Source organism: Eumetopias jubatus, unplaced genomic scaffold, assembly GCF_037043125.1.
Source record: "Eumetopias jubatus isolate StellerSeaLion01/CBP00866 unplaced genomic scaffold, mEumJub1_p1.0 scaffold_3, whole genome shotgun sequence".
NCBI classification, from domain to species: Eukaryota; Metazoa; Chordata; class Mammalia; order Carnivora; family Otariidae; genus Eumetopias; species Eumetopias jubatus.
In genome coordinates, this window is record NW_028274809.1 from 101,924,400 (window position 1) to 101,940,351 (window position 15,952).

A 15,952-nucleotide genomic window follows, 5' to 3' on the forward strand; every position below is an offset into this window, starting at 1 on the left:
TTACAATATTGTTTGTAATACTAAAAAATTAGAAACACTAAATGAATGAACAGAAATGGTTAAGAAATTATGACAAATCCATAGTTTGGAATAATATGCAGCAATTAAAATTGAGTTAAGAGATATATATTGATATGAAAAGATGTCTACAAAATGCTAAGTGCAAAAGAAAAATTGCAGAATAATATATCCTAGTTTTTGTTGATTAAAGAAATTGTGTAGTTATATATAATATATATTTATATTTTTTTATAAACAAAGATCTAGAAGAGTATACATCTCAAAGTATTAATAGTGGCTATCTCTGGGGAATGAGGCAGAGAAGGTAAGGGATGGTCATTGACTTCTTACTTGATATTTCTATATTGTTTTGAAATCTTTTAATAATTACAAATAAGGGAATTATTTTAATAGCTACCCCACACCACTTAAAATTAATGTTGCTCACATCCACAATACATGAAATTTTAGTGGGACTGAGTTACTTTACTTCTAACATGTGACAATAGACAGGCTGGAATATTAAGTAGTCATAGCTGTTTAGTTTGTGTTTGGCACAGTAGTCTCCAAAGGAAAGGAGGGAAGGGCACTATAGGGGAACATGAAATGAATGGTTGAGGATGGGTGGAAAATATTAGAACATCCATTCATATCCTAAATCTCATCCTTTTACATTGATTTTTTTAACCTGTTATAAAATAAAACAGAGATACAAGTATGTACTATATTTTGGTGAACATCGGCACTTACCTCCAGGTCAAGCAGTAGATTTTAATTTTTTAAAATTTTTTATTTTTATTTATTTGAGAGCAAGAATGAGAGAGAGAGCATGAGCAGGGGAGAGGAGCAGAGGGAGAAGCAGACTCCCCACTGGGCAGGGAGCTCGATTTGGGACTTGATCCCAGGACCCTGGAATCATGACCTAAGCTGAAGGCAGACACTTAACTGACTGAGCCAGCCATGTGCCTTAAGCAGTAGATTTTATTTTATTTTTTAAAAGTTTTTTTTTTTTTTTAAGATTTTATTTATTTATTTATCTGACAGAGAGAGAGACACACACAGCGAGAGAGGGAACACAAGTCGGGGAGAGGGAGAAGCAGGCTTCCCGCTGAGCAGGGAGGCTGATGTAGGGCTCGATCCCAGGACCCGGGATCATGACCTGAGCCGAAGGCAGACGCTTAACAACAGCCACCCAGGTGCCCCTAAGCAGTAGATTTTAGCCAGCAATTCCAGAAACACTCTTCGTGTTACAGCCTCCAATAACAGCCTCTTCCTACATTGAGGTTTTTTTTTATGATTTTATCACCCAAGTGTGCCTTCCTAGATCCTACAACTAGGTTTTGCTTTTTGTTTTTTGTTTTTTTTAACTAGATAGCTTTAAATCTGTTAATCCCTCCTTTCTTAAAATTTTCTTGTGAAAGAATTTGACCATTTCACCTTTAATTTCTCATGGTCTGGACTTTACTGATCACATACTCATGGTGTAATTCAACATGTTCTGCTATTGTGTGTATTTCTTGTAGATTGGCAGCTTGATCAAGGGTCATATTCACAGTTAGATTGATCCCTTTTTTGTGTTATTTCATCAGGAGGCACATAATGTCTGGTTTTCACTTTTTTTTTTTTTAATGTTAGCAGCCATTGATGTTCAGTGCCTAGATCTGTAAATTCACTGGAGGCTGCAAAATAGAAATATCTTAATTCTATTTTTGTTTTTATTTATTCATTGGGATAATTTTATAGGGAGTCCCCTCCCTTTTACTCATTGATTACCCAGTAGCACAGTTCATATAAGAAAAGCAAGGAAAGTGTTACTTGATTCTTTCCTCTTATTTTACCAAGTTTTCAGGGTAATGAATTGGTTCCCTGCCATCCTCAGAGATACACATTTTTTAAATAATATCATTATTAATTCATGGATTAAATATTTTTGACAGGTTTCAATATATTACCATTTTTTTTCCTTATTGAAGCTCAGATTGTCCGTTGTGGCCACTTGTCTCTTCTTTTGATCCGTCAGTCCTTTTGACATGACCTTTGTAGTCAGCTTCCATGCTGTCTAGTATTTTGAGATGTTTCAGGCTCATCTTATCTATTTACTGCCATAGACCAGGAATTAGCTATTTCTTCAAGAAGTCTTTGTTTCTTTTAATGCAAAATGATATTTCAAAATCTCATTCTGACTGTTAACAATGTTCATTCCTACTGGTTTGTCATTATTTCTATGTTGTTTAAGTGTACCGAGTTGGAATCTTTGTTTCTACATATCTATATTGAGATACATAGGATATTTGAATTCTTAGAGGACTCAAGGGATTCCAGAATTAGAATATTCCACAGTTATGTTTTTATCACACATTACACTTAAAACTATAATTGTAATATCACCATATCAGTTATTACTGAAATGGTTAAAAATTTTCCCCATTTTTTTATGGCTGCTTTAAATTTACATTGTCAAGTCATATACCTATTGCATATTATAATCTCTCCCTTTTAATCATTATTTAACCTAAGTTCCATAGGTAACTATATATTTAAAGCTCATTACAAGTATTTATAATCAGAGATTATATGAAACATTCTCTAGTATTGTGACTAAGTAAATATAAGGATATTACCATCAGTAATCAATTGAGAAACACTTATTTGAGAACCAGGCTCTGTGAAGAATGTGAAATTGTATAATGGTTCATAGATGCTCAGAGTATGACCACAGACTGGCGATGATCCATGGACTACTTATTACTGGTCCATGATGAGATAAGTACAGAAATTGAGAGTTAGCATTGAGAAAACTTTATAGCATTCTGACACCAACCGTATGATCACTATAGTTTGTGGAAGCATTAATACCTGACAGATTAGAAATTTAATCAAAACAAACAAACCTAACTGGTCCTTCACCACAGGTAGTTTACCATAGGTGGTCCCTATGTATATACTATCCTAGCTGTTGTCACATAGCTGACAGTAATTATGCATTTCAGATGAGTGGTTTAAGAGACAGATAAATATCCAGGTGAGAAATTTGTAGATACGGGCTAAGGAAATTTTCACAGAGATGGACTGCATCTAGACTTTGGTTTGGTGTGATTAGTCAGAGAGACATGAAGACGTCATGAGAACTGCATTAACAAAACGTGTAATTATGGGTACACAAAACATCATGGAACTGGCCTGAAAGGAAAAGACCGTTTTAAACTAGTTAGAAAGGGGAGATAAAATGGGATGAGATGGTTGTTTAAAGACCTTCAGTGCCAAGCTAAACAGCTAAGACATCTTCCTACTGATGATAGAGATCCATTATTTTTTTTTTAAAGATTTTATTTATTTGTCAGAGACAGAGTGCACAGGCCGAAGGAGAAGCAGGCTTCCCGCCCAGGAAGGAACCTGACAACGGACTCGAACCCAGGACCCTGGGGTCATGACCTGAGCCTTAAGGCAGACAGATGCTCAACCAACTGAGCCACCCAGGTGTCCCGAGATCCATTCATTTAACGTATGAGTACAGTTGACTCTTGCACAATGCAGGGCTTAGGGGCGTCAACCCCTTACTCCTCCCACCAATACAACCAGAAATCTTCATATGACTTCTGATTCCCCAAAAACTTAATTGCTAATAGCCAACTGTTGACCCAAAGCCTTACTGATAACATAGTCGATTAATACATATTTTGTATGTTAAATATATGTATTATATACTATATTCTTACAATAAAGTAAACTAGAGAAAAGAAAATGTTACTAAAAACATCATCAGGAAGAAAAAATACATTTACAGTACTGTATTGATAAGTGTACTCCATCTGTTTACAAGATAGTCTGTTAGTACCTATATCAATATTATCTTATAGATACAAAACACTGTAGGCGTTAAATGTATTACAGTAGACATCAAAAATGAAAAGTTAATGTGAAAAAGAAATTCATATTTATTTACATGTGTAATGATTCATACATTGATAATTAAGAAGTAGTATGAATGCTTTATGGTAGTGTAGCCTATATTTTAATGAATGAATCCTTACAAAATGTTCATGGCATACAGTATTGCAGTTGTAGCCCTAATGCAATATGGGAAACATTGTTAATTAAAAAAATATCTCCTTACCTGTGATGACAGGCTGATAGGTAGCCTCTCCAATTATGAGAGAAAGAGGCATGCTGCATGATAATGTAAGTTTTTGAAAGCAAAGTTAATAAAACATTAAGAAAACTAAGGTGCCTGGTGGCTCAGTTGGTTAAGCGACCGACTTTTGAGTTTTGGCCCAGGTCATGATCTCAGGGTCCTGGGATCAAGCTCCCCATTTGGCTCTGTGTTCAGCAGGGAGTCCGCTTGAGATTCTCTCCCTCTCCTCCTCTGCCCCTCCCTACACACATGCTCTCGCGCACTCTCTCTCCCCCTTTCTTTTTCAAATAAACAAATCTTTAAAAAAAAATTATGAAAATTAACACCTTACTAACTTTATATTAGATACCTCTGAGTTTATTCCTATATGAGGATAAGCTGTCCACTTCCATACAAGTCTTGCACGTGATGTTCTACAGGCAGATACTTAGACGTTGTTGATGATGATGACACAGAAATTTCTCATATACTTCTTGCCATACAGTTAGATTTCTGCACAAAGATAACCACACACAGATACAACAGATAAGTTTACTAACTGAATGGCATGATGATTATTTACTGTTCATTAAGTGGAAGTGAATTGTCATAAGGTCTTCATCCTTGTCTTCACTCTGAGGAGGAAGATGAGGGCTTGGTCTTACTGTCTCAGAGATAGCAGAGGTGTAAGAAGTGGAGGAGGTGGAAGGAGAGGCCGGTGTAACTTGGTGTAACTTTATGGAAATGCATTGTAATTTCTGCCTGACTCTCTTGCTTTTTCATTTCTCTAAAAAAGTTTCTATGATGGTACCAATTCTTCTTCCACAGTCTGCTTTCATTTTAGTGCGTATATCATAGAAGGGCCCATGTTGTAAAAGAAGTCAAACCAGTCTTAAATAATCGGAACTCTTCTACCAGATTGTCAAATGTCAGTTCATTTGCTGTGCTGCTTCTTCGTCGTCGTCATCTGGCACTGGTTTGGAAGCACTCAACCTCTATCAAGTCATCTTCTGTTAATCTTCTGATATGGTGTCTGTTAGCTCTTGAATTTCTTTGTAGGTCCATATCATGAAACCTTTCACCCTCCATCTTTTTGCCGTGTCTGCAGTCTCTTTCATGATTTTCTTGACTGGCTGTGTTGTAAATTCTGTAAAGTCATGCATGGATGGCATCTGGACATAGTTTTCTCTAGCAGGAATTTTTTTGTTTCGGGCTCGATGGCTTTCACAGCCTTTTTTATGACAATGGCATCCTCAATAGTGTGAGCTTTCCAGACTTTTATGATGTACTATCAGGGTTCTTTCCTGTAGCCTGGACAATCCGTTCCATAGAGACCATGTGTAATGAGCCTTACAGGTCCTTATGATCCCCTGATCTAGAGGCTGAATTAGAGATGTTATGTTTGGGGGCGAGTAGTATAATACTTTGACATCTTTGGTGTTGAACTCATGGGGTTCTAGATGGCCAGGTGTATTGTCCAATATAAAAAGAACTTCAAAAGGCAGTCCCTTACAGGCAAATTACTTTCTTACTTTAGAGACAAAGCACTGATGGAACCAGTCTAGAAAACGGGTTCTCATTGTCCAGGCCTTCTTGTACAACCAAAAGACTGGCAGATGGTATTCATCTTTTCCCTTCAAAGATGGAAGGTTCGCAGTTTTATAGATACAGGCAGTCCTGATCATGAACCCAACTGCATTTGCACAAAACAGAGTTAGCCTGTCTTTTTCTGCTTTAAATCCACAGGCTTGCTTCTTTGCCTTACTAATAAATGTCCTTTGTGGCATTTCCCCACCTCCCACCCCCAGAATATGGCATTTTAATCTGTATTAAAAACCTATTCAGGGCTCCTGGGTGGCTCAGTTGGTTAGGCGACTGCCTTCGGCTCAGGTCATGATCCTGGAGTTCCAGGATCAAGTCCCGCATCGGGCTCCCTGCTCAGCAGGGAGTCTGCTTCTCCCTCTGACCCTCCCTCCTCTCATGTGCTCTCTCTCTCTCTCTCTCATTCTCTCTCTCAAATAAATAAATAAATAAAAATAAATAAATAAAAATAAAAACCTGTTCAGGTAGATACCCTTTTTCCTCAGTGATTTTCTTTCTTTCTTTTTTTTTTAATTTTATTTATTTATTTGACAGAGAGAGAGACAGAGAGGGAACACAGGCAGGAGGAGTGGGAGAGGGAGAAGCAGGCTTCCCAGCCGAGCAGGGAGCCCGATGCGGGGCTCAATCCCAGGACCCTGGGATCATGACTTGAGCCAAAGGCAGACACTTAACGACTGAGCCACCCAGGTGCCCCTCCTCAGTGATTTTCTTAATGGCATCTGGGAACATGGTTCCAGCTTCTTGTTCAGCAGAAGCTGCTTTTCCTATTATCTTGTCATTTTTTAAGGCAGACTTCCTTCTAAAATTATCAAACCATCCTTTGCTTGCATTAAATTCTTCAGCTTTAGGTCCTACACCTTCCCTTTGCTTTAAGTTGTTGTGTAATGACTTCGCTTTTTCTCAGATCATATCAGTCTGTAGGTATAGGCGTACTTTTCTTACAGCACTCTAGTACCCACATAAAAGCATTTTCAATACGAGATGAAAAGGTACAGTATTTGACACAAAGTACCAGGTTTCTGTGCATGCTGGTGTAGTTGGAGCAATGGTTTCACAAATTTCCTGTTCATTTTTTTTTATTTTTTTATTGTTATGTTAATCACCATATATTACATCATTAGTTTTTGGTGCAGTGTTCCATGATTCATTGTTTGTTCATAACACCCAGTGCTCCATGCAGAACGTGCCCTCCTCAATACCCATCACCAGGCTAACCCATCCCCCTATCCCCCTCCCCTCTAGAACCCTCAGTTTGTTTTTCAGAGTCCATCATCTCTCACGGTTCGTCTCCCCCTCTGACATACTCCCCTTTTCTTCCTCTCCTGTTATCTTCTTCTTTTTCTTTTTTCTTAAAATATGTTGTGTTATTTGTTTCAGAAGTACAGAACTGTGATTCAACAGTCTTGCACAATTCACAGCGCTCACCGTAGCACATACCCTCCCCAATGTCTATTTTTTACAATAGTCCTCTCACTGGATTCATTTGTCTTGAAACAGTAGGCAACCACAGCTACAGACCTCAATCTATGGGACATATCAAGCAGTTCAGCTTTTTCTTGTAATGTCATGATTTTCTTTGCTTCTTGGGAACAGTTCCAGCATCACTAAGTAGCACTTTGTATGGGTATGGGCCCCATAATGTTATTGGAGGTTTATAGTATTACACTAAACACGTTGAAAAATAAGCAACAACTATGAGAGATCACTTTTACTGCTATATGCAATTTTTTGGAGAGACTGAACTGCTCACACAGAGGTGATTGGTGTCACACCGTGTTTTAAGCAGATACTGGCAACATTTGTACTCACCACCACAACAACAGGAGGTTATGAAATTATTACAGTAATACAGTATGTACTACAGTAAATGTTATACAGTTATGATTTCATACTGTATCTTTACATTTGTTTACATTTCTCTCAACTGTAATGGTGCCATGTGTGGTCTGTAAGTGTGTAGAAGTTTTGGTAAATCTTTTTATAATAGATTCATGTGTATTTTATGGTAATAAATGATAAAGTAGACTAGAATCTACATATATTTTAAGCAGTCAAGACATACCTAACTTTAAATTTTTTTTTTGATATTTCTAGACTCTGTGGTTTGTCTGCAGGTGTTTTGAAATTGTTGAAAATCTCCAAAAAATTTTCCAATATATTTATTGAAAAAAGTCTACGTATAAGTGAACCCACACAGTTCAAACCTGTGTTGTTCATGGTCCTCTCACTGGATTCATTTATCTTGAAACAGTAGGGAACCACAGCTGCAGACCTCAATCTATGGGACATAACAAGCAGTTCAGCTTAACAGACACTTTTCTACACATAAAAATACAGCAGTGGAATAAACAGAGGCCGTGTACTTTGCTACTTAGGTTCTAGTGACGAAGAGTAAAAAATAAACAGATTAAACAAGGCACTTTATGGCATAATATTAGATAGTAGCAAGTGATAAAAAGAAAAGCAAAGATTTTAAAATAAGGTGGTCATCATGTATTTTCCTATACATTGGAATGAATAGCATTTGTGTCTATTAAGGACATAACACTTGTTATATTGATCTTGTCCACTTCCAGCATCACCTTGGGAACTGCCAGTTCAAATCTAGATATAGCTATAATTTAAGAATTTGAGTTCCTAGATATCCTGAACATGTTTTCTTTTTTCTTTTTCTTTCTTTCTTTTTTTCTTTCTTTCTTTCTTTTTTTCTTTCTTTCTCTCTTTCTTTGTTTCTTTCTTTCTCCCCCCTGCCCCCAGCATTCTTTTTTTAAAATTTTTATTGTTATGTTAATCACCATACATTACATCATTAGTTTTTGATGTAGTGTTCCATGATTCATTGTTTGTGCATAACACCCAGTGCTCCATGCAGAATGTGCCCTCCTTAATACCCATCACCAGGCTAACCCATCCCCCCACCCCCTCCCCTCTAGAACCCTCAGTCTGTTTCTCAGAGTCCATTGTCTCTCATGGTTCGTCTACTCTCTTTCTTTGTTTTTTAACATGTTTTTCTACCAACATAGCAGCTTGACTGGTTATCTATTTGTTGAGTTTTGCATATCTCTTTAATGGTATTGGTTCTTCTCAAGTGCTTGGTGATCCTTGGTTGCATACTTCCTTTTGTAGTTGTGATACCTGGTTCACCTGCTTGTGGATGTTGTCTTTGCTGTGGCCTGCCTTAGGTGATGGTGGAAGAGGAAAGGAATATACCGCCAGGGAAACATGCCTATAGTTGGCCTCTCTCAGTTTGGAGTTCTTTATCCCTTCCGGAGATCACTCTGACTCTGTCCCCAGTACCCACACTCACTGTTTTAGATGGGCTGCACCTACTTCTGTGTCCCATAGCTCAATCCAGACAGGGCAGGATTATAGGGTTGCTAGGAGCTAATTACCGTAGCTGCTCTCTGCCTGATCATCCTGACACTAATTTGAGGGCTCCCTTTATTTTTTTTTTATTTGTTTTCTATGAAATTGTATCTGTTGACTATACTTTTCTTTCCTCCGTCAAATAGAACTTTCTCTTCTGTGTGTAGTTTGGGCTGTGGTCTTCTATAATTTTTTCTTTCCTTAAATCTGATTTTATCCTCTTCATTAGGTCTTTACAGATTCCTCAAAATGTCTGGTCCCATGGATTATGTATCTTTTCAAGTGTTACACGTTTTTGCATGTATCTTCTCCAATGTTTTATGAGATTGGGACCAGAAGGAGCAATAGGAGCGTATATTAAGCCTTCCATTTTAGCCCAAACTTCTAATTGATGTTCTTTAAAAAATTATTTATGACGGGGCGCCTGGGTGGCTCAGTTGGTTAAGCAACTGCCTTCGGCTCAGGTCATGATCCTGGAGTCCCGGGATCGAGTCCCGCATCGGGCTCCCTGCTCAGCAGCGAGTCTGCTTCTCCCTCTGACCCTCTTCCCTCTCGTGCTCTCTCTATCTCATTCTCTCTCTCAAATAAATAAATAAAATCTTTAAAAAAATTATGACTGTTATAATAGTGTACAATAATGGTGGTTATTGCTAAATAAATTGTGTGGCCATGCAGTATACACTGTTTGGTTACTTTGGCCATTTGTTATGTATTATCCTATCGAACAGGTTAATTTAGTAAGATTTTATTTAAGTAGAAATTATTGAAACTACATTTTAAAGGGTTTTTTTTCTGAGGGACACAATTATTAAAATCTTAATTATAATTTCATCAATTATAACCTGTCCATATAGGTAAGGGGTAAAAGCATTATTGCTTTATTAGCTTACCTGTAGAATGTTTCAAGTTAGTAGCAAGCTATTTCAGGGTTGATTAGCATCTGAGAAAAGAATTTAATTCTACTCATTTTGTCAGTAGTGCAGGTTAGCTATTCAAGTTGGATCAGTTAGCATGAAAACTCTCCCTTTCCTCAAAGCATAGTTCAAATTTTCTTCTCTGGAATCTTTCAAACTCTCCAATAGTTGTTCCCTACTCTATACTGCCATGATGTTTTTGTTGTATTATATTAGTTATATGATTTATCATTATATTGGGAATCTTGTTTTATTACAGGTTACACTTTACCAAACTCTGAGCTTCTCCATGTTTTATTCACTTTTGCAGTGTTGGCACTATATTTAAACAGTAGTTGGGTCAGAATAGCTTTAGAAATGGAAAAATGTATATTAACTCTTCCTTCTACAAGATGAAAAGGCTTTTGATTCCTTATCTCAAAACTCAGTTCCACTTACGAACTGTGGTAAATCCTGAGATCATTTTTACTTTGGATTAATGAATTTTAATAATGCAGCATTTAAGTTTGATGTGAAATAGGTTCTTCGTTTTTATGAGGTGACAATTACCATACGGGTTTGTAAATATTATGCAATTATGTGCTGACTTTGAAAATGTTATATTGTGTTAAAAAAAACTTATCCTATTTTTAAAATATATATTTAACAAGAAAAGTCCAGTATTTTAGATTTGTCATTTTCTTTTTTTGAAGGATCAAAGTAACAATGAAATTATGATTGGAGTGATGTCAGGAGGAATTCTGATTTATAAGAACAGAGTACGAATGAATACCTTTCCATGGTAAGAACTTCCATCAGTACTTTTGCTTTTACCATTTATTACCAAATATCATAATCCATATTAAAGAAAGTGATTGTTGGGGTGCCTGGCTGGCTCAGTCAGAGTGTGGCTCTCTTGACCTTGGTCAGGGTCCTGTGTTCAAGCCCCACATGGGGTAGAGAGATTACTTAAATAAAACTTAAAAAAAAAAAAAAAAGGAAGTGGTTGTTAAACTATATTAATGTTGTTGTGCAACTTATCCCACTTGAAATCTACTAGAGAATACCAAAATAATTTATTTATTTTTAAATGTGCATAATCCAGACAGGGCAGTATTTATAGAGAATACTACTTCATGAATTTTTCTCTTGGAGAATCTCTGAATTTGTACTAGCTAATACTGTCATGTTTACTCTGTCTTGTACCATGTTGATTGATTGCTTTAAATCAGTATTTCATCTAACTGTATTCAGTGGGGTGCTAGTTTATTAGTTGGAACATGGGCATGGTTGCTGCATTTAAGATCCACTGTCACAGTAGTTTAAATTGGTGCTAGGAAAATATGGTGGCTCCTGGGGTTTAAAACTCCTCTTTCTTTAGTTTTACTAGTCTACTATCCTTAGCATGTTGTCCTCATTGTCCAGGATGACTCATCTACCATTACTTCTGTATCCCAGAATGAGGAAAAAAGAAAAGTAGCATCTGCCACTTTCCTTTAGGGGATAAATTGAAAATCATAAAAATCACATCAGTCATGTGTCTTATATATTATACGAGTAGCTCTGGTTTTTAAAATAAATGGAATTTTCTTTAGCAGAACAAATACAAAAGAAATACATTGTATTAATCTGTTTCTCTTTATATCTCCTTTTAAAAGATTTGGTCTGATTTTTCACTATCTGATTTTTATTTAGTAGGTTTTTGTAATTAGTCACTTTAATAACACTTAAACAGGAATATGATAAGTGACAGAAGCAACTATTTTAGAAAATAGCCACAACTTTGTTTAAAAAATAAAGATAAATTTCCTAGATAGGTCACAAAAACATAGAACCAGAAAATACAAAAATTGAAATGACCATCATGACAATTAAATACTTTCGCTCTTTAAAAGACACTTTAAAGAAGATGAAAAAGCAAGACACAGTCTTTTGTAAAATAAATATTTGATAAAGGACCTATTACGAATATATAAAGAACTTTCATAGCTCAGTAATAAGACAATCTGATTAAAAAGAATAGGCAAAATATTGAATAAACATTTCCACTAAAGGACATATACAGATGGCAGATGAGAACATGAAAAGATGTTCAGTCATCAGTGAAATGCAGATTAAACCACAGTGAACTCACCCACAGAATAGGTCCAGTTTAAAAAAAAAATGATAATACCAAATAATGGCAAGAAGCAGAGCACCTGAAATCTCATACATTCCTGGTGGGAATGCAAACTAGTATACCAACTTTATTTTTTTTTATTTTTTATTTTATTTTTAAAGATTTTATTTACTTGACAGAGAGAGAGGGGGGAGAAGCAGGCTTCCCGCCAAGCAGGGAGCCCGATGCAGGACTTGGTCCCAGAAGCCTGGGATCATGACCTGAGCCAAAGGCAGATGCCTAACCCTCTGAGCGACCCAGGTGCCCCCTAGTATACCAACTTTAGAAAACAATTTGGCAGTTTCTTTAAAGTTAAACCTAGATTTACCATATAATCTAGCATTTCTGTTCCTGGATACTTACCCAAGCTAAATGAAAACCTAAGTTCATAAAGAGATTTTTACAGTGATGTTCATAGCTACATTATTTATAGCATCACAAAACAGACGTACAAATATCAGTTGGTGAAAGGATAAGCAAATTATGGTACACTACCACAGTGTAAAACTGTTAAGCAATAAAAAGAACTGTTGGGACGCCTAGGTGGCTCAGTCGGTTGAGCGTCTGCCTTCAGCTCAGGTTGTGATCCTGGGGTCCGGGGATCAAGTCCCGCATCGGGCTCCTTGCTCGGTGGGGAGCCTGCTTCTCCCTCTGCCTGTCTCTCCCCCTGCTTGTGTGCTCTCTCTCTCTCTCTCTCTCTCTCTCTCTGACAAATAAATAAAATCTTAAAAAAAAAAAGTGAGAGAAAGAACTGTTAATACATTAAACCATGTGGATGACCTTGCCCCCAAAACTTTATGCTGAGTATAAGAAGCCAGACAAAAGACCACATACTCTTTGTTTCTATTTATATGAAATTGTAGAAAACCCAAATTTTAGAGACAGTCAACCAGTGGTTGCTAGGAACTGAAAATGGGAGGAGGCAATTGACTTCAGAGGGACACCAAGGGAACATTTTGAGGTGATCAAATGTTATATGATGATTTTGGTGGCTGGTAGTTACATAACTGAATACATTTGTCAAAACTCTGAATTGTTCATTAAAGTTGGTATATTTCATTTTATGTGTAAATAACACCTCTGTAAAGCCCATAAAAGAAAACTAAGTATCATTTAGTGTTTCATCTCACATCTTTTTTTTTTTTTTTAAGATATTTTTTATTTATTTATTTGACAGAGAGGTAGAGAGCACAAGTAGGCAGAGCGGCAGGCAGAGGGAAAGGGAGAAACAGGCTCTCCGCCGAGCAGGGAGCCCGATGCGGGGCTCGATCCCAGGACCCCGGGATCATGACCTGAACCGAAGGCAGCTGCTTAACCAACTGAGCCACCCAGGCGCCCCTCATCTCACATCTTTTAAACACTTACTGTATAATTCAAACCCTGGTATGTTCAGAGGATCTAAAACAATTCAAGCAATAGCCCCTTGCCTATTAGTGGACACACAAGAATTAATTATAAAATTAATAACAATAAGAAAAAATGTAATTAAAATCTTCAGAGAAGATAATTGTCATTGTCAGTTTTTACAACAGTGAAATAATAAACGCACATCTTTGATTTTATACATTTTTGATTTTACTAGAGACAATTTTAAAAAATATTTTATGTTGTATTTTATATCTTATACAAATGTCAAAATCTGAAAAATTCTTTTCAGATGATGTGGATTAAAATAACTGATAATATAAATTTTTCTGTATTTTCCAAACCCTATATTGTATATATATTCCTTTTTATTGTTACAAAGATTTTAGAAGAGTTTTTGACTTTTGTTTTGGAAACACAAAGGATACAATCTCTCTAGGGATAATTTTAATGGCTCCATGATATTTGAGATTATTTTTATTTTTATTTTTTTAAGATTTTATTTATTTGACAGAGACAGCGAGAGAGGGAACACAAGCAGGGGGAGTGGGAGAGGGAGAAGCAGGCTTCCCACTGAGCAGGGAGCCCGAAGTGGGGCTCGATCCCAGGATCCTGGGATCATGACCTGAACCAAAGGCAGACGCTTAACGACTGAGCCACCCACATGCCCCTTGAGATTGTTTTTTAAAGGATGAATGGAAATTTCCTCAGTGAAAAAGGAAATGTGGAATAAGTATGTGTGGATTTAGCTAACTCAAGTAGAGGTAAGAAGCATTTGCAGAGACCTAATAGTAAGAAAGGATATGGCAAGTTGAGGAAATGATGAGCTGTTTCATTTGGTTTCTCCTTCAGTTGTGCTTACTGAAGACAGAAACAAAGGAATAAGAATTTAGGAAGATGTTGTATAGAAGAGAAATTAGATTCAGATTGTGAAGGATCCTACATATTCTGTATGCTAAGGAGTTGGCATATTACTTTATTGGTAAATATGCTTAGAATTAGTTTAATGTTGAGAAATAAAACTCACACTTCCAAGTCTTTATCATACAAGTTAGGTTAAAAAAGGATGTGAATATTTAAGATCTTCATTGGAAAGTATATATTGTTTATTTTAAATTTCATTTTCAAGAGTTAAACTGAATAGATGGGATTCAAAGTTGGTAAAGCCACTATATTTGCATCATCATGGAACATAAGGGTTTTTTCTGATCCTAACTACTCATGGCAGTACATACTAGCACACTAGTAGGAATACTTAAAGGATAATTGACTAGTTGCCAGAGACTGAGCAAAGACTGGCTTGAGAGATGAAAACTCCTGAAGGCCCAGCCTTACAAAGGTCCCTATGCTTTCATTAGTTTTACTACCACCAGTCACCCCATCAGGTTCCCAAATTGAAGACTAGAGAAAAATCCACTCATGCTCTGGAGGGCAGGGTGGGGTGAGCAGGGAAGTAACCATTTTGAAATGTGCTTAGAGCTTTCTGTTCTCCTTAACAAAGATCTGCCCTCAAGGAAATCTATTTTACCTGTACTCAACCAACATGGATTTTACCAGAAAATAACCAAAGTGGGGGAAGGAAATACCATTTCCAGCCTACTTTATACCTCTTGTGTCACCCAAGGAGAGGGAGAGCTGAAAAGCACTGGAGGACATAACCAAGTAGCACAGACCACTAAACCACTAAATCCTAATGATAAGTTGAAGAACAATCCCTCTGCAGCCACTCACCTTACTGCCACATCAACCTGGCTCCTGTATAACAACAGGAGATTACAACTTAAATAACTACAATGGAATGATTATTTAAGAAGGATTCTTTAGGGAAACCTGAAGACAACAGGGGAGACAAAAACAAGGAAACTAGAGGAAACAGTAGTTTCAAACATCTACCGCACAAACTGGTTCCTTTGAAGGAGCCATAATTTGATTTGGTTTAGTTTCTAAAGGATTCATGTCTCGGGGCATTGTGGAAAACAGTAGAGCAATGTGTTGGTAATTAGGGGAGTTTTACAGCTGGGTGTGTTTACTAAAAGAATGTGGTGACTGGTACCACTGTCATTTCAGGATTATTGTGGGCATACCTAAAGATGTGCCTTCCTGAAAGGCAACAGCAGAAGTTTAACACTGGGGATTAGGGCATGTGGGTGGATTTCATGAAAATAATGCAACAAATAACAATAACAAGCTGGGGTAGGGTTGCATATATCTTCTTGAATTAGTGTTTCTGTTTTCTTTGGATAAATATCCAATAGTGGAATTATTGGATCATGTGGTATTTCTATTTTTAATTTTTTGAGGAACCTCCATAGTGTTTTCCACAGTGGCAGCACCAGTTTGCGTTCCCACCAACAGTGCACAAGGATTCCCTTTTCTCCACATTCTCACCATTTATTTATTGTATTTTTTATTTTAGGCATTCTGAGAGTTATAAAGGGATAATGTGGTTTTGGTTTG

At 36.8% G+C, this 15,952-nt stretch overlaps 1 protein-coding gene across 1 annotated transcript in view; it reads left to right on the plus strand.

The window, feature by feature from the left end:
* The window catches only part of PTPN4 (protein tyrosine phosphatase non-receptor type 4), a 221,620-nt gene that overhangs the window by 114,076 nt on the left and 91,592 nt on the right, over window positions 1-15,952 (plus strand). The window contains exon 10 of the mRNA XM_028101288.2: window positions 10,686-10,774. Coding sequence (XP_027957089.1) covers window positions 10,686-10,774 — 89 coding nt within the window. The remainder of the gene's footprint in view (window positions 1-10,685; window positions 10,775-15,952) is intronic.